Source organism: Lissotriton helveticus, chromosome 7, assembly GCF_964261635.1.
Source record: "Lissotriton helveticus chromosome 7, aLisHel1.1, whole genome shotgun sequence".
Lineage (NCBI taxonomy): Eukaryota > Metazoa > Chordata > Amphibia > Caudata > Salamandridae > Lissotriton > Lissotriton helveticus.
In genome coordinates, this window is record NC_136068.1 from 591,448,580 (window position 1) to 591,474,387 (window position 25,808).

The following is a 25,808-nucleotide window of genomic DNA, read 5'->3' on the forward strand; positions in this document are numbered from 1 at the left end:
TGATGAGACTAAGAATGCACGTACTGACTGAGTAAAATAATTGCCTTGTGCTCACACGACTCTCGAGATTGACTCTTGATTAGGGGAGAGCAAAGTTGTCATGTTCTATGGTTGTCAGAAACTAAATCCCTTCTTGTCTAATCAGGGGAGTTAATCCTTCCTTGAACATTCGAGAAAGTTTCTAGCGAACTCTGAGCTTAGCTGGCAAACCCAAAAATTAAGTCTAGTTTCGACAGTAGTAGACCTAGTTAACGTCTGGCCTAGGCCTTTACTGCTGTAGGTACTATTCCAATGCGCAGAGCCTATTGGGAAAATAGGAGCTACACTACAAAATTGCCTACTAATAAATGCTCGATCACTCTAAAAAAATAAGCATCACAAATACGACCTTCTCACTGACACACAACCTGATTACTCTTCATAACTGAATCATGGTTGGTGGGGGATTTGGTTTCAATGTTGCATGAAGCCATTCCTCGAGGCTATCAAATTGCCACACAAAATCATATAGGAAAAAGAAGAGGTGGCCTAGCTGTTGTATTCAAGTAAAGATTAAATATCACTAAAGCACACAACGGCTCCATACAAGGTTGTGAGGCATTCTTCATCAGATGGAACTCTACACCATCTTCCTCCTGTAACTTCCTACTCCTTTACAGACCTCCAGTCAGCAATACAACATTCCCAGAAACACTTCGAGACACAATTTCAAACCGTACAACACTACACTCCAACTTATGCATTCATGGTGGCCTCAATATTTTGTTTGACAAACACAATATGCCCCATCCAAAAACAATCATCACTGGCCTAGACTCAGTGACCCGACATCAGATCGGCCACAAATCCACACACATCACTGAACACATCCTTAATGTTATTTTTGCTTATCCAGTCACATGGTCAGACCACCATTTGCTTGTTTTCCAGCATAAGACAACACAAAGCAACACACCTAAAACCACCTTACACATGCATCCACCTATCGAATGTGGAACAAGCTCAATTTTGAACACTTAGAAAGACAACTAACATCAGGCACAGATCTAGGCAAAAATTCTGTTTAAAAACAATATGAGCGGCTACAGGAAGCTTTTAATGTCCTAATACCACTAAAAACAACACAACAGAACAAAACAAAAAAAGGCACCTTGGAGAAATACAGAGCTAAAAGAGAGAAAATAGCTAATTAGAAAGCCTCAACACCCCTGGCTCAAAGCAAACACCAATAAAGACAAACTTTGCCTATAGAAACTTAACAGATCATCCAAATCAGAAATAACAAAAGCTAAAAAAAAATTCAATTCAGACAGAATTCAAAATGCTAAATGTGCAAATAAAGAATTCTATAAAGTTCTCACAGAATTTCGTAAACCAAATTACTCAAGATTTCACAGACAAACTAGCAGATCATTACACGACCAAAGCAGACACTCCAAGAGTAGGCTAACCCAGCCTTTGCATTCCTTCCAACAAATATCACACAATGAATTTATGAACTTGATCAAAGCAAGCAGGACTGCTGGCAGTCTTTCTGCCCCATGTACCCCCCACAAACCTTCAAGAAAATTCTTCTACCTCTGATGCCACACCAGTAAGAAGAATCATCAACAATTGCCGTACTACAGGGATATTTCCACAAGATCTAAAAAAGTAATACATACACCCATTGCTAAAAAAAAATAAAGTCTGGATCTCCTTAACACCGACAATACAGACCAATTACAACTGGGCCTTTCCTGTGTAAATTGATAGAAAGAGCAGCATTCACCCAGATGTCACAATTCATTGAAGACAAGTCCATACTTTCAGACTTCCAAGCAGGATTCCATCCAGAAAGAGTCACAGAATCTGCCCTCATTACCATTGGGGATGACCTACACTGTTGACTTTTAAAGAGTTGCTGCACTACTTCTCTTGGACCTCTCGGCTGCCTTTGACAGGTTGACCTTGACACTGTAATACAAAGACTCTAAGAAGCCAGAATAGAGGGTACTGCTCTCTACTGGATCAGATCCTACCTTTAAAACAGTACTAATGGCATTTATACTCCCCCTTTTTCATCCAAAACATAACGCTGGGATCTCTCAAGGCTCTGTCATTTCACCCATGCTTTTCAACATCTACATGAAGTCATTACTGTCATTGATCAATGAATTTCACCTTACATGCTATAACTATGCAGATGACAGAAAAATACGCCTTAAACTGTAAGACCCCAAAGACACTGAAAACTCACATATATTCAGTTGCCTCAGAGCCGTTGATCAGTGGATGACATGGGGCCATCTCAAATTGAATGCTTCCAAAATGCAAATACTCAAATGTGGCGATTGGAAAAAAATGATGACCCACTCGAAGCGGGTTTTGGTGATCTGGGGACACCGCTTAAGGTATCTAAGGAAGTAAAACTCAGAATTACCATAGACTCCAAGCTATCAATGAATGCCCAGGTAGAAAAATTTGCAAGATTAAGCTTTGTTACTATAAAAACTCTGCAACGCATCTTCCTACACCTGGGATTTCCACACAAGTTTCAGGCTACTATCTCTCTTGTTCTGTCTAAACTAGATTACGCCAATAACCTCTAACATGGATCATCTCTAACAACTGTGAAATGACTACAATGGATGCAGAACTCTGCTACCAGACTACTCTTAAATATAAAGCCACAAACCCACATCTCCCCTCCCTTCAAGACCCTACATTGGTTACCAGTTGCCAGCAGATCCATATTCAAGCTGCTTTGTATCACCCACAAAGCAACACATGGAACAGGAATGCTCTTCATCAGGAATACAATCACCAACTACATTCAACAAAGGAACCTCCGCTCGAGATTCGCACCTCGCCTCAAAATACCACCATACAAGAAAAAAACATAGGTGGTACATCCTTTTCTGTTCAAGCAGCCAAACTATGGAACTCTTTACCTCCAAACATAAGATCCCTGGATAAGTACCTTATCTTCAGAAGATTGCTCAAGAGTTGGCTCTTCCCCACATAACCACCAAACTCAAACAGAAATATACAGCATATCCCTGGTATATAAGCATTTATTTGGACATATGTGTGTACCTAGATATGTGTATTCCTTTGTATAAACGTGTATGATAGTTATGTTTATAAATCTATAGAAATGTGTTTGTTCTACTTAACAAATGTACATATCACTTATGGTTATATCATTCTTTGTTTAACATGTATATAGGTCACTATATAAATAAGTACATTTTTATCATAACTATTTATCAACAATTACTTTGCTGTTGAATTTCAAAAAATATATATATTAATTATATAAACAAATAAATTAGCTTAAAGTACAACACTTAAAAGTCTGAGTTCAATTAAATACAACTTTAATCTTTATATTACACCATCCTTATAATATATATGCCTTCCATGCACATATATATCTTCATATTTATTACTTTGCTTCTAATTCAGCATCTCCAATGCACTACCCTATATCTCACCCTATACCTTTCTCAATATATCCTCTACCTCCACTCTCTAACTCATCCCAACCCTCATTCTACTACTCTCTCCAATGCACTATCCTATTTTTCTCCCTAACATTCTCTCAATATATCCTCTACCTCGACTCTCTGACTCCTCCTAAACCCCATTCTTCTACTATGATCCCCAAAATAACCCTTTCTAGACTCTTCCTTCCTCTACCCCTCCTTGCATCATCTCAAACCTCTTCTACTATTCAGATCTCCCAAACAAGCATTTCTAAACCCTTCCCTCTGACTCTTCCCCCTCCACCTCCCCTATACTCATCCCAAACTTACCCCTACTGTTATGCTCTCCCAAAAAACACTTTGTAGACCCTTGCTTCTTATATCCCTACACAATACTTTTCAATCTAACGAACAGACTGACATGTCGACCACTCAAATTCATCTCATATTTCCCTATACTAATTTCCCACTAATCCTGTTTGGGTTCCAGAGTAGCGTGCTACCCGCCTAAAAGCACTTCAACACTAACCCCGGGCAGGTAACTCTGCTACACCAGTGGAGTGTACGGAGCTTTGCCTACTACGCGTTCCGTTGCGAACACGAAGTTTAGGCATAACTCTGACTCTGGCGGAGGGGAGTTAGCCGGCTCCTCCACCCTCCCAAAGTAATTATAATGTAAAAAAAGGGTACTTACCTGCCGTGGCTGCCTCCTCATTGCCATGGCTGCTCTCCTTCCTCATCCTCGTCGTCCTTCTTTGATAACCGCTATGCTGTACGTCTTGCACGTGCGTTGCTTTTATGTATTGCTCTCAGATAGTGATATAGAGAGGGAATTTGTGTATTGCAGGATGGACCATCTCTGACTTGATAGTGGGGTGGAGCTGTCACCTACCGCCCTTACACATCACAAAGGCTCTGCCTCAGCACACTCACAAAGGGGTTTGATACTAGACTTTTGCGACCCCAGACAAGCTGAGACCAGGGCAGGGAGCCAGGAAATTACAAGCAGGTCTGGGGGTGGAAGTCTCTAGAAAGTTCACCTATTCCAAAGTGGGCGCCAGGTATAAATAATGAACCCTCAGACCCAACTCTTCAGTACACCTCTGGACCCGCGGAAGACTCAGAGGGACTGTTGTGCTACTCTGCTGCAAGAAGGACTGCTATCCTGCTGCCCGAATGATACGAACTGGACCTGCATCCATTTTGATCCCAAGACCACCAGAGTGACTCCAAGGGCGATCCGGCTGGTCTCATGATCAGAGCTTTGGGGACAGAAAAGGCTCCAACCATCTTGAAGCCAGCACATGGACTCTACTAGCTTGCCCTCCAAGTGGTGCCACCCCAGTCCTGGACCTTTGGAAGTTAGCCTGAAGGTGGTCTGTCAGCCCTGCTGTGGTCCTAGCAGACCCGACGTACCACAATGCATCAAAGTTCCTCGGAATCGCTGCTGCATGACACATCTCACCTCAGTACTTCACTTCGCAATTCTGCAGCTCCTCTGAACCGCTTATGCGTGACGTATCTTGACCCGGGACCTCACATTGCAGCCCTGTAGATCCTCGGAACAGCTTCTGTGTGATGCACCTTGACACAAGATCCCACCTTGCAGCCTGCAGCTCCTTGTACCTGCCGCTGCACAATGCATATCCTGGCAGTACTTCAAATTGCAGCCCTGCAGGCCATTGGAACTGCCACTGCAATCTACACAGAATCTCGTAACACTCCACAACCTGGATTTTAGGTATTTTGTTCAGCAGGCCTACCTTGGTCCCTCTACCTGGCCCATGCTTCACTGCGATTGACCTGAACTTGTGACTTTGTCCCGATCTGGTGCGACCAGATAACCACAGTTGGTTCTATGTGTTTCTAAGCACTGTTTTCACTTAAATCTTTGAAAAGTGCATATCTCGGGTTCTAAGGATTGGAGTTTTGTTGTTTTGGTGTCAAATAATTGATCAAAGTGTGCACTGTTTTTCTAATTTAGTGTGGGATTGTTCTTGCATTGTGCTTCCACTTTATTAATGTTTGAAATTCTGCATCAATACTTTACACATTGCCTCTGAGTTAAGCCTGACTGCTTTTGTACCAAGCTACCAGATGATTAAGCACAGTTTAATTTGGGGTTTGCTTGTTTTCCACCCTGACAGGAACTGTGGTTGCTGCTTGAGTAGGTTTTTACCCCCCTGTACCAGTAACTCAATTTCCTACCTAAAGTAATGTTTACAAACCACTGAAATTCATAGTTAAGAGAGCTAGCTATAACTTGAACGCCAGCCATGCACAGCTTGTGACTTCTACTGGTGAAGTCTGTGATGACTCTGAGATGTCCGACAGGAGGCAAGTTCAACTGAAGCCCTTGGAGAAACTTTAGCAAGCAGGATGCAGAGAGCAAAGTCTAGTCCTCTCACTCCCAGGACAAGCAACAGGCCAACACAACAGCTCTTCTGCCTGGCAGAATGTCCTCAGTCCAGAAGTGTTTTGAGTATATGTGGTCGAGAGGTCCAGTACTTATACCCATTTCATCCTTTAAAGCAGGAAGAATTCCTTGCCCTGGCTCCAGACAGGCTGCAAGGGGGAGACTTCTTTCTATGCGGACAGGCACAGCCCTAATCGGGTGCAAGTGCCAACTCTTTCTACCACTCTAGCCCCAGAAGGCAGCCAGGTGATGGGCTATCAGGATATGCAGGGCACACCTCAGTTCCCTTTGTGTGTGACTGTCTAAAGTGAATTCACAAAGCCCAACTGTCATCCAACCCAGACGTATATTCTAGGGACAGGCAGATGAAAAGAATGGTTGAGTAAGAAAATGCCAACTTTCTAAAATTGTTTTTTTCTGCCCTGTAATTTAAAAAACAAACTTCACTAAAATATCTGTTTTTAAATTAGGAGTCCATAGACACCAAACTCCAATTTTCAGTCTGCTTCCAATTGTAAAATACACTTGTAAGCTGTTACAAGGCAGCTCCAATGCTAACCTATGAGAGAGATAAACCTTGGGGTAGAAAAAAACGTATTTAGCATTTTTTAACTACCAAACTCACCAGTACATGTCCTACCTTTTGAAAACCCTTCACCCTGTCCATGGCGCTACCTAGGACCTAACTTAGGGGTACCTCACATGTAATAAAAGAGAAGGTTTAGGGCCTGGCAAGTAGGTGTACTAACCAGGTCGAAATGGATGATTAAAACTGCACACACAGGCTCTGGAGTGGCAGGCCTGAGACAGGTTTAATGGGCTACTTGTGTAGGTATCACAATCAGTGATGCAAGCCCACTAGTAGGATTTGGTTTATAGGCCACGGGCACACCTGGTGCATTATACTAGGAACTTATTAGTAAATCAAATATGTCAATCATGGAGAAAACAAATACCATTACATTTTAGACACAGAGCACTTGCACTTTAGCACTGGCCAGCAGTCACAAAAATACAGAAGGAAGGCAAAAAATTTGGGGAGAACCCGGCAAAAATGTCCAGGTTCAACACGCCTCAAGTGTGGAGACTCTCTCACGACTACGGGGCCTCCGCCACAAGTGTGGAGGCCCTTTGTAAATCAGGTTCCCTGTATGTGGTGAACCCCCACAGAGCATGGCCTTTAGCATGTGGGCAGCAGGATTTTGATGCAGGGCCTGTCCTTTGGCCAGTCCCTGCTCCCAACCCCCCAGCGTACATCCACTGTTCACTGCCAATGGACATCAGCCATGTGCAGCAAGGGTTGGCTGCACACAATCCACCACCAGTTGGTGTTCTGCTTGCTGGCCTGCTGAATTTGGACTGCCACCTATCCCAGCAACATCAACAAAAATTGTGGGCTTTAATATTTATTCCACCCTTCGCTTTTGCAGTCAAATTGACCAGGTTTCCACCACATGTTTCTCTCCCCTTAGAGCCATACCTAAAATCATTATCCTGTCTCCAATTTCTGGCCTTAAAACTATTGTCCTGTCACGGCTTGAGTATGGAAACAGTATTTACTTCGGTCTTCCTCTGTATTTTGTCTCCTGCCTTCGGGTGAGTAAGAATTCAGCGGCATGCCTAATCCCTAAACTTCCTGCGGATCACTCTGTCGTCACTCATCATCGCACTCTTTAATGACTGCACATAAGTCAAAGGGCTCTTTTCAAATTTCTTTGCATTGACCATAGAGCGTTATCCAGTTCTAGCCCCTTCTTCATCCACAGCAAAATTGTACCTTATTCTCCCTTATGCACACAACGATCAGCCCATCTCAGTCTCGTCCCATCACCACGGATCTGCTGCACCCGCATTGGTGGCTGTTGATTCTATTTTCTATCATCAAGGTACTGGGACAATCTCCCACCCAATCTCAGGACTGTAGAATCACACATATCTTTCCCAAAACAACTTAAAACTCGCCGTTTTCAATTAATTATATAAATTCTCTACCTTGTATTCCGGCAATTTCACTTCAGTTAGTGCCAGGATGCATTACAATCCTATTCAACAACTGCCTTCACAGGAAGTTACCTTCATCATCGTTTTTCAAAAGAACAAAACTCAGGGGTTGATCATGTTCATTCAAAACTACAAACATGTGGAATTCTTTACCATCTTTCTTTGCTTGACTAAAAAACACCTGTGCTTTAGAAAAAAATCTCAAGACTTTTTTTCTTCTTGCAATCTTACCACTATCGCTAGAATTGATGATTCTTCAGCTTATTGTTGCGTCTCCCCATTTTCGGGCCCAGCATTATATGCTAATAAAACCTCTTAGTGCCGGGAGACCCTACTGGGTGAGAGTTTGCACAACTGGGCTATTCATTATCGCCGTTAAGACTTGACACCGGCTCCCTGTCCAGCTGGTGATCCTGTGGGAGTAACACTGACCCAAAAGGTAACTAAAAATGTCTTTGTGATTTCAGCTTCTTCACCCCGATCCTGAACCACAAACTTGGAAACTGCTACACCTTCAATGGGCAGAGGGGCTCGGCGATGCGCACTGGCCCGAGGGATGCAGAACCGGATATTCTCAATGCCACTAAGGCCGGAGTCAGCTATGGTAAGTGATCTTTGTCTACTCTCCATACCAATGGTCAAAGAAGCCAGACTACCCCTGCTCTAGAAGGCTTATCTTCCTTTACAGAGAGCTTTTTACCAAAGGTGGACCTCGGTCACTTACATTGATATTGGTCAGTGCAACTCTCCATGCAGATGGCTGTAACAGATTGTACGAGAATGGGCCGCACAATATTGTGTTGGAATGGCTGGCACACTGATCTGCTCAAATGATTTGTAAAGCATCATAGTAAAATTGCAGGACCAGTATTATAGGGAAGTAATCTGTACAACCTTATAATAGAACTGTCCATCCATATTGCAATAGAGCAGCAAGGTCCATCACCCAAAATAGTAGAGCAGTGCAACCAACATTATCATAGAACAGTTTGTACAAGACTGTAATACAGAGTCTATTGAGAATTGTAGTGCAAAGGTCTATGCAGTCACAATAGAGGAGTCCAGAGAGCATTTTAGTGCAGTGCTCTACAGAGCAACATGGTAGAATAGATATGGAGTGCCTACTTACTCCAGAAGCCAGAGCGCTCGTTGGGCCTCGTGAGGGGTAGGAAAGCGCTATGCAATACCAATCCAATCCAGCACGATTTCTGCAACTTGATATGGTCTGCTCATCATAATAGGAGGCCAAAGTATCCTGCAAATTGTGCAGAAGGAAAGACCAAAATAATATATAATTGAAAAACTCCAAAGGAATGGGAAGGTCAATTGGTAGAGATCAAACAGTGGTGTTGATGTTCTCTCTAGAGCTGTGAGTACCAAGATAGATGATCCCTGACCGCCCCTCTTTCGTCTACACCAGTTTCGTTAGTGTGAGTTACGTCTTACCACTTGGATCTGTGGATGGTTGCAGGATACAGTCCTGATTATTTTCTTTTATTGACATGGTTTTTGTTAATCTTCGAGTAAATAGTATGGACAATGTAAGTGTAATATTCTGCTGATTGTAACCTAAACACTAGATAACCATATTCTGTGCAATATTGAAATTAACGCCTACTAACTATATGAGTTAATGCTCTTCTGTCTATAACTTTTTAACAAAAAGTTAATTGTAGTTGGTCCCTGTCTGTGATGTCACAGACAATAAAAAAAGGCGAAACGGAATGAACCAAAGGCAACTAACACTAGTTTTGATTTATTTAGTTCGTGCCAATCGTCACTTTTCTATGTAGTGAGTCTCTGCAAATGGCACAGGGATCCCAAAATGTGAGTCCTATGATACGCCTTAGGAAATTAAGATTAGTGGTTTATTGTATGATATTGCAACATTTATATAGTGCCTACTACCCCTACGTGGAGCACCATAGTGCATGCCTACATGGATAGCATGCTACACCATGTGGCTTGTGTGGGCGAAGGATGTTGTCTTGTTTTGATCCAATGTGGAAAATGTTTCCATGTCATGCGTAATGACCACCGAGGTTATAATGTTATGGCACATAGCACTTACCAGTGTGATGGATAAAGGCGTGTGAGAGACAGGGGCACAGTTTATGGTTTTCGGTAAGCTGGCAGCTTTTATTAGCTCTACATGTCCCTTATTGAATTTCTATTTTTCACAGTCCACTGGGCTGGTTACTGCACTGGGTTGTCCATTCTGAGATTCCTTGTTTAAAGTTGAAAGGTTATCGTTCTGAGCAGGCATGGGTTGGAGGGAGACATGGATCAGATATCTGCTGAGATGTGGAGAGGATGTGGCGCAGTGGCAAGAGCTGTCGCCTCAGGAGCTAGGGGTCTGCGTTTGAGTCTCTGCATCAGTGCAATATTCTGTGATTCTGGGCAAATCACTTAATATCCCCGTGCCTATGGACAGCGCCTGGATGCCCTCACAGGTGATAAGCTGCGCTATATACATTTACGAGCTTATGGACCTTTTTACTATCATCTTATTTCTGATTGCCAATGTGAGATGTCAATGCGGTGATAGTATGTAGCTATATGGGACTTGCAGTACTCCATTGGCCAGCGAGATGTAGCAGATCTTTTCAGTGATTGCATTCTTGTTCAGTTGGTGATGGGTGATTTAATGCTGTGCACTGGTACGGTACTGAGTGATGAACATGACCAGAGCAGTTTCGCCTCATGTGAGTATGTCAAGCAATATAAGGAAATTGCTATGCAGTCTGTATGAACTGCAATCGACTGGCCAACTGCCGGGGTTATGGAATTAGTAAAATTATGAGGCAGGAGGGTCATATGTTGTATTATATGATACCTGCATTTACATAGCACTTACTACCCTGAAGAGGTATTGTAGCACTTTACACAGGGCAGAACGCTGCTCCTGGTCACCAGGTTAGTATTTCTTTGTTTTTTGGTTGGTTATTGGGGTTAGTATTGTGCTCTTATGAAACCATGCCATGCATTTACTCCAGTTTCTATGTGGTAGAGTGAATTAATAGGACTTAGGTACGATGTGGAGTATAGTAATTCACGCATCGGTTGGCAGTAATAATACATGAGCTGCAGGAGATTAGTTATTGCTAGGTTGCATGGGTGTGACTTTTAAAGGAGGAATTGTGGTAATTGAAATCAGGTGTGGGCAATTTGTAGGGATACAATAATGGGGATTAAGGCAAACATGCATGTGACTCAGGGTAGGTCTGCACAGAGAGAGGAGGCATGCAGAAGACGGACAGGAAGTAGAGGGTCATAGGAAGGAAGTAGAGTCGAGGTAGGGATGTTTTAAGTCAAAGTCAGTTTTTATGCAGGATTTTTAGGAATATCGCGAAGGCTTTTTGAGACAGTGTGCAACATGTCTGTGTGAGAAGTTTCATATTTTATCTTGAACCTTTTGCCTAAATCTTGCAAAAACTATTAAAAATATGTGAAGGTGACAAAGTTCTGTGCAAGCTGGGTTTTCGTGAGGAAATATTGCGTATTACCCATTTTCAGAGTTATGTACGCCATGAAATATGACCTACCATCCACCTTTGAGGGCTCAGTGCCCGTGTTTTCACACAGGTTACTTGGAATTCTTCTGCATATCTTCTCATCAAAGTAAGGCATGCAGAATGCTTACAAGTCATCTATGTGACATGGTTTCAGGGTACTCACGAAAAAAGGCACACTGAGTATCAACACCATATAACACTCATGACTTTGCTTGGGAGTAGGTAAAGAGAAAGAGTGAAACTCCTTGAAGGAAGTTAATCCAAATAAACAAGCACTATGTAAAATTTTGCTCATATAAAAAAAAATACTGTGCACTTTCCTACTCAAGATGGACTTAACTGATGAGGTGAAATGCGCCAAAAAGCATCTGTGGTTGCCTTTGCTGCTGCCCAGTTAAGACATTTAACTTTACAAAACAGTGGCTCCTAATCTGAAATTAATAAAAACATATGAAGTGACAACCATCAATGGATGCAAAATTCAATTGAAAGGCCATTGACATTTTGGACTCACAAACATTATTACTGTTATTCAGGGGGGGTTCCTTCGCTAAGGCGGAGGAGTGTCACACCACTACTCTCAGAGCAGTGGAAAAGGGAAAAATAAAATCGTAATACCAACGTTATTATCATTTTATATTTTGTTGCTGCAGGGCTGGGTTACAGTGGGCACGGCTGGGGCCACCGGGAGGAGGAGTGTTTTATGCACTTAAGTATGCGTGAAGGTTTGGCTGGCCATCTTTGGCCGGCCAAACAGTCATGCGCACTTTACATATACCCCACCAGGTTGTAATGCACAGGGTGCTGAACCAGGGCGCTCAGACCAATCACAACGCTGCATTGCAGAGCTGTGATTAGCTTGGGGGAGCCTGTGTGCTTCCTGCTACTTCTTCTGGACTCGGAGTCAGGAAGTTAAGAGAAGTGGAGACAATGGGGAAACACGGCGGAAATTGTAAGTGGTTTTAAAAAAAATATTTCTCAAGCCCCCATCTCCCCCCTGCTTCACCACCACCATTCCCTACCAGCCACCACTGTGGCTGTTATCCTGTTAGAGTTGTTTCTCATTTTGTGTGATGCACCAAATGTGCATCCATTTTGTTTTATGTATGAGCACTGAGCATATTTTTCACCTCACCCATTGTTCAATATTGGTTATTGTTCTCTAATTATTTAATAAATATGCATTGACTGCTGTTATACTTCATTTGTTCTTACTAATTTCAGATTAAGGGCTACTTTTATGTAAAACATAAATTCGTAAACCCCAGTCCCTAGTGATTTCAGGGTAATCCCTTGATTACAGCTCAAAAAGGACACAGCCTTTTTAGAAAGGAACATGACTGTGTTGCGAATGATTAGTCCCTGACTCTAAGGGTTCACGTGAGGTTAATACCTTGGAGTGGGATGCCTTCGTAGCAATATCAGTGGCCATTGCTTTTATGCTGTCCACAGAAGAATACTGGAATTGCTTTCACTGCAACATCAAAGCTTGTGTCTTTCTCTAACTACCTATACATTACCCCTATTCTCTTGACTAGTGTGTGACTACCTACCTCTTTCCCGCGCCAGTTCAAGCAGGTTCCACAGTGAAACTCAGTAAGACTCATCGAGTATTTGACTCAAGACCTTAGATTTTCCAACATGGGTATATGCATGTCATTTTCACAGAGTGATGTTTTGATAACAATTGATAGATGTGTACATACTGTGATTTTTAATGTGTTGGAAATTCTGGCAAGTGATTGTGGACTTCAACGGTATAATAAGGGCACTGTCCCCACCAGCAGTGTTTAATATAAGTGACGAATAAGCCACATCGCACCATATGGGCTGAGAAAGGGTAAAGATAGCAACGTTTTTTCACATAAGAAAACACGAGGTATTTTAAAATGCTGTGATTCACACACTTCTTTTCACTTGTACATTCTATTTTTTCACTTACTGATCCAATTTGGAGTGTGATTACAGGACCTCTGTATTATTACTACTAACAGGTGTAGTAATCCAATGCACAGATTAAGGTATATTAGAAAGGGAGTAAGACAAGGGATCTAATAGTCCTGAAGAAAGCCAAAGGAGACACGATATCCGGCTGAAATATGTCGACTTCTTTGGAGAACGGAGGGGTGAATGGTGCATAATTCAATCAATTCACCACCATCCTTTGGTAGGGAGATACCTTTTAGCTCTAACAGGTTAATTAAAGAGGTATTTGGATATCCCTTAGTTAGTTTTAAATCTTTGTCTGCACTAACATTTCTTTATATCCTGACCTTTCTTTATGTTGTATTGTCTTCCCCACCCTATAACTCCACCTCTTGTTTTGGTCTGCGTAGAGGTGTTCATAGGGGAAACATCCATCACAACGCAACTTTTACGACGCACTACCATTACAACACAGGATTTACAACACAAGTCATTTCAACGACTTTCGCTGGAGGGCGTTATAAGATAGGGAATAGTTTAATTTACTATCCAAAATATTCCCTACTATCCATGGGGACTGGAGTTGGAATAGTAAATTAAACTATTCCACTATCCAGCACCCACCAACGCAAGTCGTTGTAATGACTTGCATTGTAAAACCTGCGTTGTAAAGGCATGCGTAGTAAAAGCATGCATTGTGATGACATACATCCGTTCATAGCAGCCCTATGATGAGCCATGCCACAAACATTTGTGGGTGAGGGCAGTTTTTCAAAACATTGCACTTTGCATTTCTTTCTTTCTTTTCTCATGAAAAGCGATCTATATGTTCTTACTTCCTAGTGTGTGGTTAGGTTTAGCAATGAGCTAGTGCCTTTGAAAGGAAGACTTAGTACCATATCACACACATTAAACATCTCAGCAGGTCACTGCCACTAAAGGTCAGGCAGGGATGGGGGAAGAGTAATTCCCTGGACAGATTTCACCAGGTAATTCCTGGCAGAATTTGTGAGTCCTCCTTAAAATATCCGAAAGACACTTTTGTTTATAATTAAGTGTCTTTAAGACCTTCACTTTTCTGTAATCATGGGTCCTTTCGAGGGCTGTCTTTAAAGCTGGTGGCGCTCGGTGCAACAATCATTTTTGCCCCCTTACTCAATGACCACCTCTTCGGATTCCCACATGACCATCAGGCAAATGTTGCCCTTATCTCTCCATAGCCACTCTCTCGCATACATTTCATTTCTTTTAAAGCATTGGTATAGGCTGACTTTACTAATAAGAATGTAAATCTACCCAAAAAAACCCTTTTCAGCAACATTAGGAATAGATAATGAACGCCTGGGGGAAAATACAGAACGTCCTAACCAATTTCATGCACTTTGCATGCAGCTCTTTGATGCCAGTTTGTAACAGTCACTGTTCTGTGTTAGAGTTGTATCTAATGAACTGTGATAACAAAAGGATCTCTGTGACAAAAGCAGTCATCGATTCAGCTATTCACATAAAATACACATCTTTCCAGCAGGCATATTAACGCTCTGTGCTAAATTATGGCGAATCAAAACAGGCACTAGACAAGACTCTGATTTGTCTCTCTAGCAGGAAAATTAATCACAAGAGTTATCTTGACATTTTTAATGCTGCTTGAAAGCTGGATGCACAAAGCACTCTGCAGCAGGTGCTTTGAAATCATAAGTTACTGCTAAGCACAGCCCCCCTCCCCCCGCCCATGAGGTCACTGCTGCCCCCTCCAGGTCAGCGCCCAGTGCATCCGCACCAGTCGCACTGCCCTAAAGCCGGCCCTGGTCCTTCCCATACCCAATAATGGTAATAAATACCATAGTGACCTCAACTCTTCTCCACATCTGCTAGGTATGTATAGCATCGATTGGCATTGGGATACAACACAAAATGAATGATCCCCAAGTCCTTAAATAAGAAAATGAATAAAACAATGTTACAAATGTTATTGATCAGCTGAGTCATCTTTGCAGAATATTAAACATTTTACATGATAGGATGCCTCTCCCTCGTGCCGCCCTCCACTCGTAGTCTGTTCCTCGCCTGCATGTCTATCTCCTGTCCTCTGTCTCGTTGACGCGTCTCTCCTTTCTTTCGTAGGCCTCACCATGGAGCTCTTTATCGAGCAGAGCGAGTACATCGAGACCCTCAGCACCACAGCCGGGGTGCGAGTGGCTCTGCACAGCCAGTGGGAGATGCCCTTCCCGGAGGAGGAGGGCGTGAATGTCCCTCCTGGCCAGGAGTCTGATATCGGTGTAGTGAAGGTGAGCGAGCAATGAAGAGAGGACCGGTGTGTGGTGAAATAAAGCAGGAAGGAGTGGGGTAGTGGGAATCTAGGAACACTGGCGCACCAAGAGCTTTATTTATTTATTTAGAGCGCAGCAATCATCCCAAAGGGATATCAAGGCGCTAGAGCACATGGTCCGGTGAAGCTGAAAAAGAAAAAAAAAAAGGGTCAAACTGATGTTTCTTAGTTTTTGGGGAACAAGTGGGTTTTTCGTTTTTTCCGGAATAATAGGTGTTTGGAGGTGAGCCGTAGATCCACAGGCATGTCGTTCCATTTCTTTGCCGCTAAGTATGAGAAGGATCTCCCTCAGGACCTAGCTTTCTTGATGCGCTTTGTTCTAGCCAACGCTAAATGTAGTGACCGCCGACTCCTTGAGGGGATATAAAATTCAATTTTGTCCTGGAGTATTTTTGGTCCGCTTTTGTACAGTGCTTTATGAGCATGGCAGAGCAATTTGAATACTGCTCGTTGACGCACGGGTAGCCAGTGCAGTGTCTTCATGCACATTGATGCAGAACTCCTCCTATTTTGGTTACAGACCAGTTTGGCAGCGGCGTTTTGGAGTATCTGAAGCCTTGTGAACAGGAGCTCATTCATGCCTACGAATAGTGCGTTGTCGTAGTCGAGTTGACATATCAGCAGGGCCTGCATGACTGATTTCCGACAGTCTGTTGGTATCCACGGAAACAGTCTTGTTAGTAATTTTAGCGTCGCAAAACCCCTTCCACAAAGGATCCGTACATGGTCCTTCATGGATAGGGTGTCGTCAATAAAGACGCCTACGTTTTTATCACATTGTTTAGGGCTTGGGGCGGTGCCCAGTGTTTGTGGCCACCACGTGGCGTCCCAGAGAAGCTTGGCCACTCCAAAAAGTAAAATCTCGGATTTCCCCGCATTCAATTTTAGGCAGTGCTCGTTCATCCATTGGGACATCTTTGTCAGGCAGTTATAAAGTTTTTGTTTAGAGACTTCGGGCTTTTTTCCAGTGCTACCATCAGTTGCGTGTCATCTGCGTATGAGCAGATGCCGATTCCCCACTTTCTGCCGATTTTGGCCAAAGATGAAACAGGCATTGAATAAGGTGAGGTTTACTGATGCCCCCTGCGGGACACCACATCTGGAGGTGCTGGATTTAGATTGGAATTGGCCCAGGCGGACTGACTGAGTTTGATTGCTTAGAAATGACCTGAACCATTGCAAAGCGTTTGATTGGATTCCCTTGGCATGGAGAATTTCCAGCATTCTGTCATGTGAGACCGTGTCGAACGCTGCCGACAGGTCCAACGGTATCAGCGCAACTGCTCCACCTTGATCAGTGCGTGTTCTGATGTTGTCTAGCACAGCCAGCAGCGTGGCCTCCGTGCTGTTGGTGGCCCTGCATCCCCTCTGTGATGGAGCCAGTAGATTATTAGTTTCCAGGTAGTGTGTCAGTTGCTTATTTACCAGTCTCTCCAGGACTTTAGATAGGTAGGGAAGTTGAGAAATTGGACGATAGTTCTCAGGATTGAGAACACCCGATCCTGCTTTTTTTAATAGGGGGTTACTGTAGCCTCTTTCCAGATGTCTGGAAAGATGGCGGTTTTGAGGGAGTTGTTGAACATCTGGGTGACGAATGGGCAAAGGATGGGGGCAATCTACGCGAAGATGAAGTGAGGGCAGGGATCGAGGGGAGAGCCAGATTTCACTTCTCTCATTGCTTTAAGAACCTCAATTTCTGTCAGTGGTGTGAAGTTGCTCATTTCTGATAGGGTCTCTGGATGTGGGGTTTGGCAATCCAAGGTAGTTATGTCTGTTTGTGTAGTGAGGTTGAAAGAAGAGTAGATTTTACTGATTTTGTCTGAAAAAAAGTTGCTTATCTTCTCACAGGCTTCTGTTGATGGGGGTAGGGATTGGGACAGTCCGGCTGGTTTGCTAAGTTCTTTCACTATTTTAAATAACTCTTTCGCCGTATTGCAGTTATCATTAATTCGTTGTGCGTAATAACTTTTTTTGGCTTTTCTTTTGGCATGATTGTAGGCCTTGAGTTCGGATTTGTATTTTAGTCTGTCAGAGTCCTCTTTTGACTGTCTCCATTGGTGCTCTAGACTTTGACACTTTCTTTTGAGCACTTTGAGTAGTGGTGTGTACCACTTCTCTGAAGCTGGTCTTGGTGATTTCATAAGTTTTTGTTTTTGTTTAGGGGCTAACTTGTCCAATGTTACACTTATTTCTGTTTCGAGAGTGACTGCACCCACATTCACGGGGATGTTGTCTAATGCCTGTGTATTTTGATGTGAAAACTGGGATTGGAATGAGGTTTCCGTGACTAATTTCCAGGCACGGTTAGTCAACCGTTGTGATTTACCAAGTTAGGCTAGTTTCGTTGGTATACTGAGTGTGAAAGATATCAAAAAATGGTCATTCCACAGTAGCGGTTTAATCTCTTGGATATGGGTGGCTTTGATGTTGGTGAAAAGTAAATCCTTTGTGCTGCAGCATTTCTGAACCTCAGAGACACTATGAGTCGAGGCTTCTTGTTCTGAGGGGACACTGGGAAAGAAGGTGTCCTTCACTGGAGAGATGCTGAAGTATAATGCCTCCTGTAGTGAGAAGCTGCTTGGATAAAAAAATGTCCCATAAGTAGGAGACACTTTGAAAGAAGGGCTCCAATGCATAAGAAACACTGGGATAGAACCTCTCCTGCACCGAGAAACAGCCTCATGTACGGAGACATTTTAACTGCGATTGTTACAATCACCCAGGAACCAACTTTTCTTCTCAGGTTTGAAATTTCCAAAGACCATGAGTGAATTTTGCCTTTAATGTGCCTTTGTGGGAGGAGAGGTTTGGCTAAGAATGGATTCCAGGTTGGATTAATCCTGATAGGTTGGATGAACTCAAATCATGAAGGAAGAGGTTCTGGGAGAGGATGGTTACATAGTTTCAGGTGTAGAAGTCACAGCATGTTCTGTGTGATTGACTTTGCTCTGGAGCTGCTGCTTTGTTCCTAAACATATTCTCACTTCCATGAGAGTTTAAGGTGGGGCTGGAGATACCGAAGTGTGCATTCCTCATCTTTGCTCACAAAAAGGTAAGCGAGAAAATACAAAAACACAAGTTGGGACTTGTGCGAAATCAAATGGCTGTATTATGAGGAAGAGAAGCAGCACACTCAATGTGAACTGTGGTGAGGCTAATACAAGGTCCAAATGATCTGACTCCTAAAAAGGTGAGGAATCTCTGTCTCACCAATGGTATCTAGGATCAAGTTTGAAGGATTTTTTCAGAAAAATATACAGTTGTGCATGTGTACCAGGAATTTAAAACAAGTTAGTACCTCCAAACTTGATATGGTGTAGGGGACAAAGGTGTAGCAAAAACTAACAGGAGTTACTTTGGGCAAGCATCTCTCTTCAGGTGCAGCTGCCATTTATGCAACAGGTGCAGTTGAATTGGGAGCAGGAGTTTGGGCGGCCCCGTGCACCACAATTGTAGAAGTAATTTAATACCCAAACAGGCGTGAGACGTTTTCATTGCTTGTAGTAAGCCTTGAGTACCCCTGCTAGACCATTGCTCAAAACTGTCACAAGGAAGAAACAGGGCATTTGTTTTTGGCATTAAAAGGACACAATGAGCCCTTTCAGATTACAAAGAGTCAATACAAAGCTGGGGAGCCCTTTCTCCTCAAATCTTTCTTGGGCTGCGAGAACTTCTTCAGGATAGGAAGCAGGCAAGTTGTTGTATGTAGCTTGACATAATAGAGAGAAGGGGACATATGAAAATTAAAGGGTAAAAACAGTGTCAGGGGTTTCTCCTTCTATATTCTGTTGCAATTTTCCCCATTTTCTATTCTACGGATGTTCCTTCAGGGATAATCTGTCTCACACTACTTTTCACCCTTGCATACCAAACTGGTAGATCCTTTGCTTCCTTGGGCTTAGCACTCACATTCTCCAAACTCTGCCCTAAGCTGGTCCAGTTTCTGCTTCAAAGCATCAAAGGAAATGTCTGCCTCATTTGTTTTAGTCTTTAAGCCAGCTCTCCAATGTTGTTCTGTTTCTCCATTTTTAGTTTAGAATATTCTATCCTTAGTGGGTGAAATGTTCTAATAGCTTTATAACCTCTCCGCTTCAGGCTATACCTGTTGTTAAAGGCCCTCACCTGCAGTTCGGGACGATAACTCGAGTTCAGGGCCTTTAACGACTGATATAGTCCTTGCCAGTGGGCTATAAGACTATATTTAAACACTGCTCATTGAGAGGCCCATTACTGGCAAGGAAGTTGCTCAGGGCTAATAATGGCTGGTATAAGCATCCTGCTGTAACATTACAATGTTTGTATTTCTGTTTCTTCCTTTTTAATTTAGAACATACTCCCCTCAGTGAGTGAAATGTTCCAATAGCGTTATAGCCCTTCTACTTTGGCTATACCAGTTATTAAAGGCTTTCTCCATTTTTAGGTTCAGAGCTTTTAACAACTGGTATAACCTTGGAAGCGTTTTATAAAGCTATATTATATGAGCTAATTTTAAGCTGACGTAAAGTAAAGTAAAGTCCACATTTGTAAAGCGCACAATCACCCGTAAGGGTCTCTAGGCGCTGGGGGGCCGTCGGGAAGATTAAGCGAGCTATTGCCCAGAGTCACATGGTGCTGGGCTGACCTGCCGCCGGAGCCGGGGATCGAACCGTGGTCCCTAGATTCCAGCGTCAGTCGCCCTGGCCGCAGCGCCACACCTCTTCCACGTTATGTGGAAGACCCATAGAGAAATCGATCCTTCAGTCCTGGCATTCTATATCCCTTTCCAGTAAAAGCAGTAACAAAAGTGTGACTGAGAGGACGTCACCCAAGCAGAGTTTAGGCGTACTGGGGATAATTTACAAGCCCATTGCGCCACCGGTGCATCTCTTTTATTGATGCACTGGCAATGCATAACTCTGAGTGGAAGGGGCGTTCCATGGGTGTTACTGTGGGTGTTCCCCTGCAACATCCATAGAACTTAACACATTCCTAGATTAGTGTTGTGTACCTGGGAATGCGTCAAAATCCTATTCCTCCCCAGGGGAGGCGTAAGGAGGTGCAATGAGGAGAAATACTTTTATTTCTCCTAGTTTTTTCCTTTCTATGCCTGCTGCATTTTGCAGCAGGCATACCTGCACAAAAACAATTGTCCCTGCAATGCAAACACCCTTGCAAAATGATGCAAGTGTGTCTGAGCTGGCGCATGGCTGCTGTTTGTGCACCTACGCAGGGAAGAAGGACAGGAACGCGCCTGTATCTTGTAGATACGGTGCATTCCTGCCCTTTTATTTTGACACACGGCAGCAGGTGGCTGTGCTGCCATGTGTCAAAATATTGTAAATGAGGCCCTCCAAATTTGATATGTCAAAAATGGATTAAGTGCTACAGATAATAAAATCTGATATTCCAATTAGTCTTTCTTAGCAGAGTATCTGGATGCTGGAACTACTGAATGAACGTGTTAATTTGAATTTCACATTGTTATTATGCTCGGCAGACCATCCACCACGAACCTTCACCCTCCATGCCTATGTTGCTGTGACTCCCCTGCTTGCGTTTTTGCAACCATTATGGAGGGGTGAGGGAGAAACATCAGGGGTATGGTGTTTCTGCATGACTTGTAACCCCAGTGTGGCTGGTAACTTCCATCTGCATTCCATCCACTTCCCATTAGGCCCTCAGGAGGTGGATGGACATTACAGCCGAGACACTGGAGAGCCAGAGTTAACTTTAACAGCCGGTATCTCTGCTGCGGTGGGGGGTAATTATGAGTTTTCCCCGAAAAGTAGATTAACTGCTTGCACCCGGATTTACTGGGTGCTTTTCTGACCAGTTTTCATCCTTTGGTTAAAAAACACGCTGCTCTTTCTCCACACTCTTATGTTTGCCATTTGTACCCTTTAACAGGTCCATGTCCATCGCCTTGAGGAGCCGTTCAGCAGTAAGTGTACAAGGGGGCATGAGATTCGCAATTACTACTCCGAAGTCTATGGCATGGCCTACAGTCAAGAGGTAAGTGAATCTACAGTAAAGAGGCTTGGGGAAGTCAACTGAACCTCACCTCACGTCTGTATGTATGTATATGGTATTTCTATGGAGCAAACCTAGCCAAAAGGCAGCAGAGCATTGCACATGGTCAAATGCAAGCTTAAAGTTATCGAGTAATAGGAGATGATGCTGTGTTGAGGACCGTTAAAGCATTGTGATGTAGTGTTCTTTGTAAAGGTGTGTCTGCCTAAATCGGAGCAGTGTTGGAATGGTCCTGATGGATACTGGGATGTTGTTGCAGAACCTGGGGGCATAGTTGGTAAAGGCCTGTTGTCTTGTTTTTACTTTTTTACACATTTTAGTCTACATTTTGATGTGTCCTGCCTGCAGGTGCGCCAAGAACCACAAGAAATGGCGAGCTTGTATGCAAGATAAATGGGGGTGCTTGTGGTGATGACTTTGTAAATTATGCAGCTGGTTTAGAAGATGGTGTGGGCAGGCAAGTGGGGTTGCACCTGGATGGGGGAGATGTGATCATATTTCTTCTGGCCCTGAAGGACAAGCTGCGGCATGTAGGATTCCCCTAAAGTGTGCCAATGTGGAGTATGGGAGGCCATGGAGTAGGGTATTGCCAACATCCAGGTGCAATTGTACAGTGGCTTGAGCAATTGTTCTGAATCGCTGAATTCAGGAACCAGTTTGACTTTCTTTAGAAGAGAAAGTTGGTAGCAGACCTACTTTGTTTTTTAGCAATGTGTTCCTTGAGGGCGAGGTTGGTGTCCAGGATGAATCCAAGTGACTTGGTTTTCGGTGAGAGTTTGGGTTCGAAGCCGTCAAGGTTTGCGCCACTAAGCCAAGTTTGTACTGTATCTTGTTTGTTGATTTTGACAAATTACAGAAATTCTGTCATGGGTGAGATACAGATAGGCACTGGACATCAGCACTGGATAATGTGCAAGCAGTGTTTGAGGCATTGGATTTTTGAAGCAGAAGAGTCTTTCAAATAGAGTTGTGTATTGTTGCAACCAGCACTTTCTGGTTGGCTGAAGGGACCAGCACTGCCAGGCAGAACCTACCACTCAAATCAAGGGAGGGTGATTACACTTGTTGCATAACTGGTGCTCACCTTTGGGTAGCTTGGCACTGAGCAGTCAGGATTAATCCAGAGGGAATATGCAAAGCAAAGGCACAGCAGAACATCGCGATAAATACACTGAGCATCACACAAGATGTATGGAAAGATGTTTGCATTAAACACACATATTCAATTTTTCTACCATGAAAATCAAGTACTTTTGGGCATAAAATACATTTGGGATTAATACTAGCAATACTAGACCCAATCGTTTGGTGATGATATCAACAGTATGTACGTGGGGATAGTTCCTAATCCAACCCCCCCCCCCCCCTCCCAGAGGGAGCACCCATATGCGGTGCAGCACCCTGTTCACTCCAGGCCTACCCTGGCAATCCTGATAATATAGTCCCACACAGTTATTTGGTACACCAGGTCATAATGATATCAACAATATGTACATACATGCAACGAGAAAACCTGTTAGCAGCACCAAGGGCCAGAGACACGCAGAAAACCCCAATATCTGATGTATTGTGCTTTTGGCACAAAATAAACATACAACGCGGTACCGCAGGCCAGTGTTGTGAATCACAGGCTGTCCGCACACTATCACCGACGGAGTTCCTGTAATGGCCAAGTAGGTTCGAGCTGTGGGTCCTGAGCCACATTGAAAGTGTTACAGACGGCCGGAGTCCCTCCAGGGACTCATGGAGTTTGACCCTTTCAAAATGAGAGTACAAACTTAGAGGAAACCATCCTCTTACACTTACCACATCTTAGCGTGTGCATCACTTAGGAGCATTTACACGCATTGTAAACCCCTATATCACCACCCACACATAGGTCCTGATGAAAGCCAGAATTAATACAAGGCCTGGTTGAAACTAGTTGACTACATTGGATCTGGGGGCCCATAGGTACTTCCAAACACATCCGCAGCATTGCTTTTAACACTGCCAAGGGCCCATGATTAAATTACCCTTGTGGACTTTGGGACCTGTAGGACAGTTTTTAAATCTACACCCTTAACACCATCACTACACACTCACCTAACAGAATCCACTCCACTGTAAACAGACGTCGCAGCACACCCCAGGCACACTCGGTGCCCTGGGTGGGGCCCGATGATGAAGCATGCAACCAACTAGGTTGATGGGTGAGGGCCTTCATAAAAAACAAAGCTGTTTTTTCTGACACACATCACATGAATTCTACATAATAGCTAGCTCCTTTTGATTATCTCCGCACACTATGACCCCCACTCGTACACGCTCACTCTACACCACTTTATGGTGTAACAGGTAACCAGCACAGTCCGTATGGAATGCTCTTGCAGACATATGCACTCAAAACCCTAATGTGATGCCACTGGTACCCAGCAGGACAATGGTTAACACAGTCTGCATACTCTGTGGCCCCAGCCTCCCTCCACCCTCCAGTTCACCCCAATTTTCCTATACCCTCGGATGGCAAATAACCAACGCTGCCTCCAAGACAAAAGGCAGCACACGGCCAAAGTCACTTACTCTGGTCTTCGGGAAGCAGGTGGGAATGTGTAGCATGTTTAATTAAGAGGTAGATGTAAACAAGGGGAGTTTAGCAGCAACTCTGGAAGTTAACCCACAGGTCTCAAAACACAATGGAATCACAGAGCCTCTTGATCCCCTTCTAAACTGTCTCAGAAGCATTTCTTTAACCCAATCAGTCTCTCTCACTCCTACCTGGTGCCAAGTTGCCTTCGTGAGGGGCAAGTGAGGAAAGGGCTGTTGGTCTGCCACGATGAGAGTCAAAAAGGGAACAACCGATGAATGGGAAGTAACACAGTGGACCTTCTTGATAGGATGAGGCACACTGACAGGTACAAGATGATAATAGTCATGCCCCAGGCAATCCGGGCACAGTGTCTGGCGCGTGTTGGTATGAGCATTCCGATCTCAAACATGATGAGTCCCAATTTCCGTACCTCCCTGGAAGTGAGGCACTATGACCGGGGTACGTTGAAATAGGTTGCACCAGGCAATTCCAGTCACACACAATGAAGAGTTGCTAATTCTGTACTGGAAAAGATTACCACATCCGATGCACGATGATCAGGTTGAACAAGACCGATCTGGTCACACACACAGGAGCAAAATCTACAATGGGTACACCCCCACCTTTGAGGGTTGCACCCTCTGAATCAGACATCGCACACAATGAGCATGCAGTCTGTGTGTCTCATGAGAGAATTGCAGCGCAGTAAATGAATCAGGTCTCTTTGGATCCCTCAACCAGTGAATCAGCTCACCACCAATTAGATGCTTATGAGTGTTAGGGTTCCTGTATTTCAAGAACCCTGCGCCTTAGATGTGGTGAAATTTCTGGGCTCTGCGCTAGACAATCGGTCTCCAGGGATAAGTCTTAGTTCCACCCTCACAACATGCTATCCGTTTGGATTTAGTAACTGATGTGGTCACATGAGAGGGCACAGCTCTCCATATGTAGGTAGAAGGTGTAAGTCCTTCGCAGAAGATCTTTGATGTTCCTGAGATTCCATAGAGAAAAGGATGCCCACAGATGGTTCGTTGAAGACCACACTTCAGGGCACCACGCTTCAGCAGGTCTCGGCCCAGGCAAGTCACTATTCCAAGAGGACACCCTGTCCCCTTCATGGGCGGTAATCCTCAATGTGCACAACAAAGTTCTCTGGCAATGTGCACCACGCAGTCCAGTTCTCCGATCCCCCGTCCCCTAAAATGTATCTCACCTTTTGCTGAAGGATGGCACCCATAATTATACTGTTGTGTGCCTTTGAGGGTAGGGGGCGGTGTAGGGTTTTTCCTTTGAACCCTAGATGTGCCCCCTAAGTTATAGGCCTGCCTGCCATGGGGCCATGGAATGTAGATCTTAATCTTTAGTGAGGCCATGATCCAGACCGAGAAACCAAGTTTCAAAAACCTCGCTCTCCCTATCTATTGCATCCGAACCTCAAATTACAGCGGTCTGTCGTTCCCATTGTATGCCCAAGGTTTATGGGTGTTGATGGGGAATGCATAGATTTGCTCCCCTGACCCCAGGTGTCCTCTGGAACAAGGCACCATTGCACATGGGACTCAGAAAGCATAGA

General features: G+C 43.8%; 1 protein-coding gene across 1 annotated transcript in view; it reads left to right on the top strand.

The window, feature by feature from the left end:
• The window catches only part of LOC144766909 (epithelial sodium channel subunit beta-2-like), a 175,565-nt gene that overhangs the window by 93,893 nt on the left and 55,864 nt on the right, over positions 1-25,808 (top strand). The window contains exons 2-4 of the mRNA XM_078650611.1: positions 8,355-8,491; positions 15,453-15,616; positions 21,544-21,648. Of these exons, the coding sequence (XP_078506737.1) occupies positions 8,355-8,491; positions 15,453-15,616; positions 21,544-21,648 (406 nt within the window). The remainder of the gene's footprint in view (positions 1-8,354; positions 8,492-15,452; positions 15,617-21,543; positions 21,649-25,808) is intronic.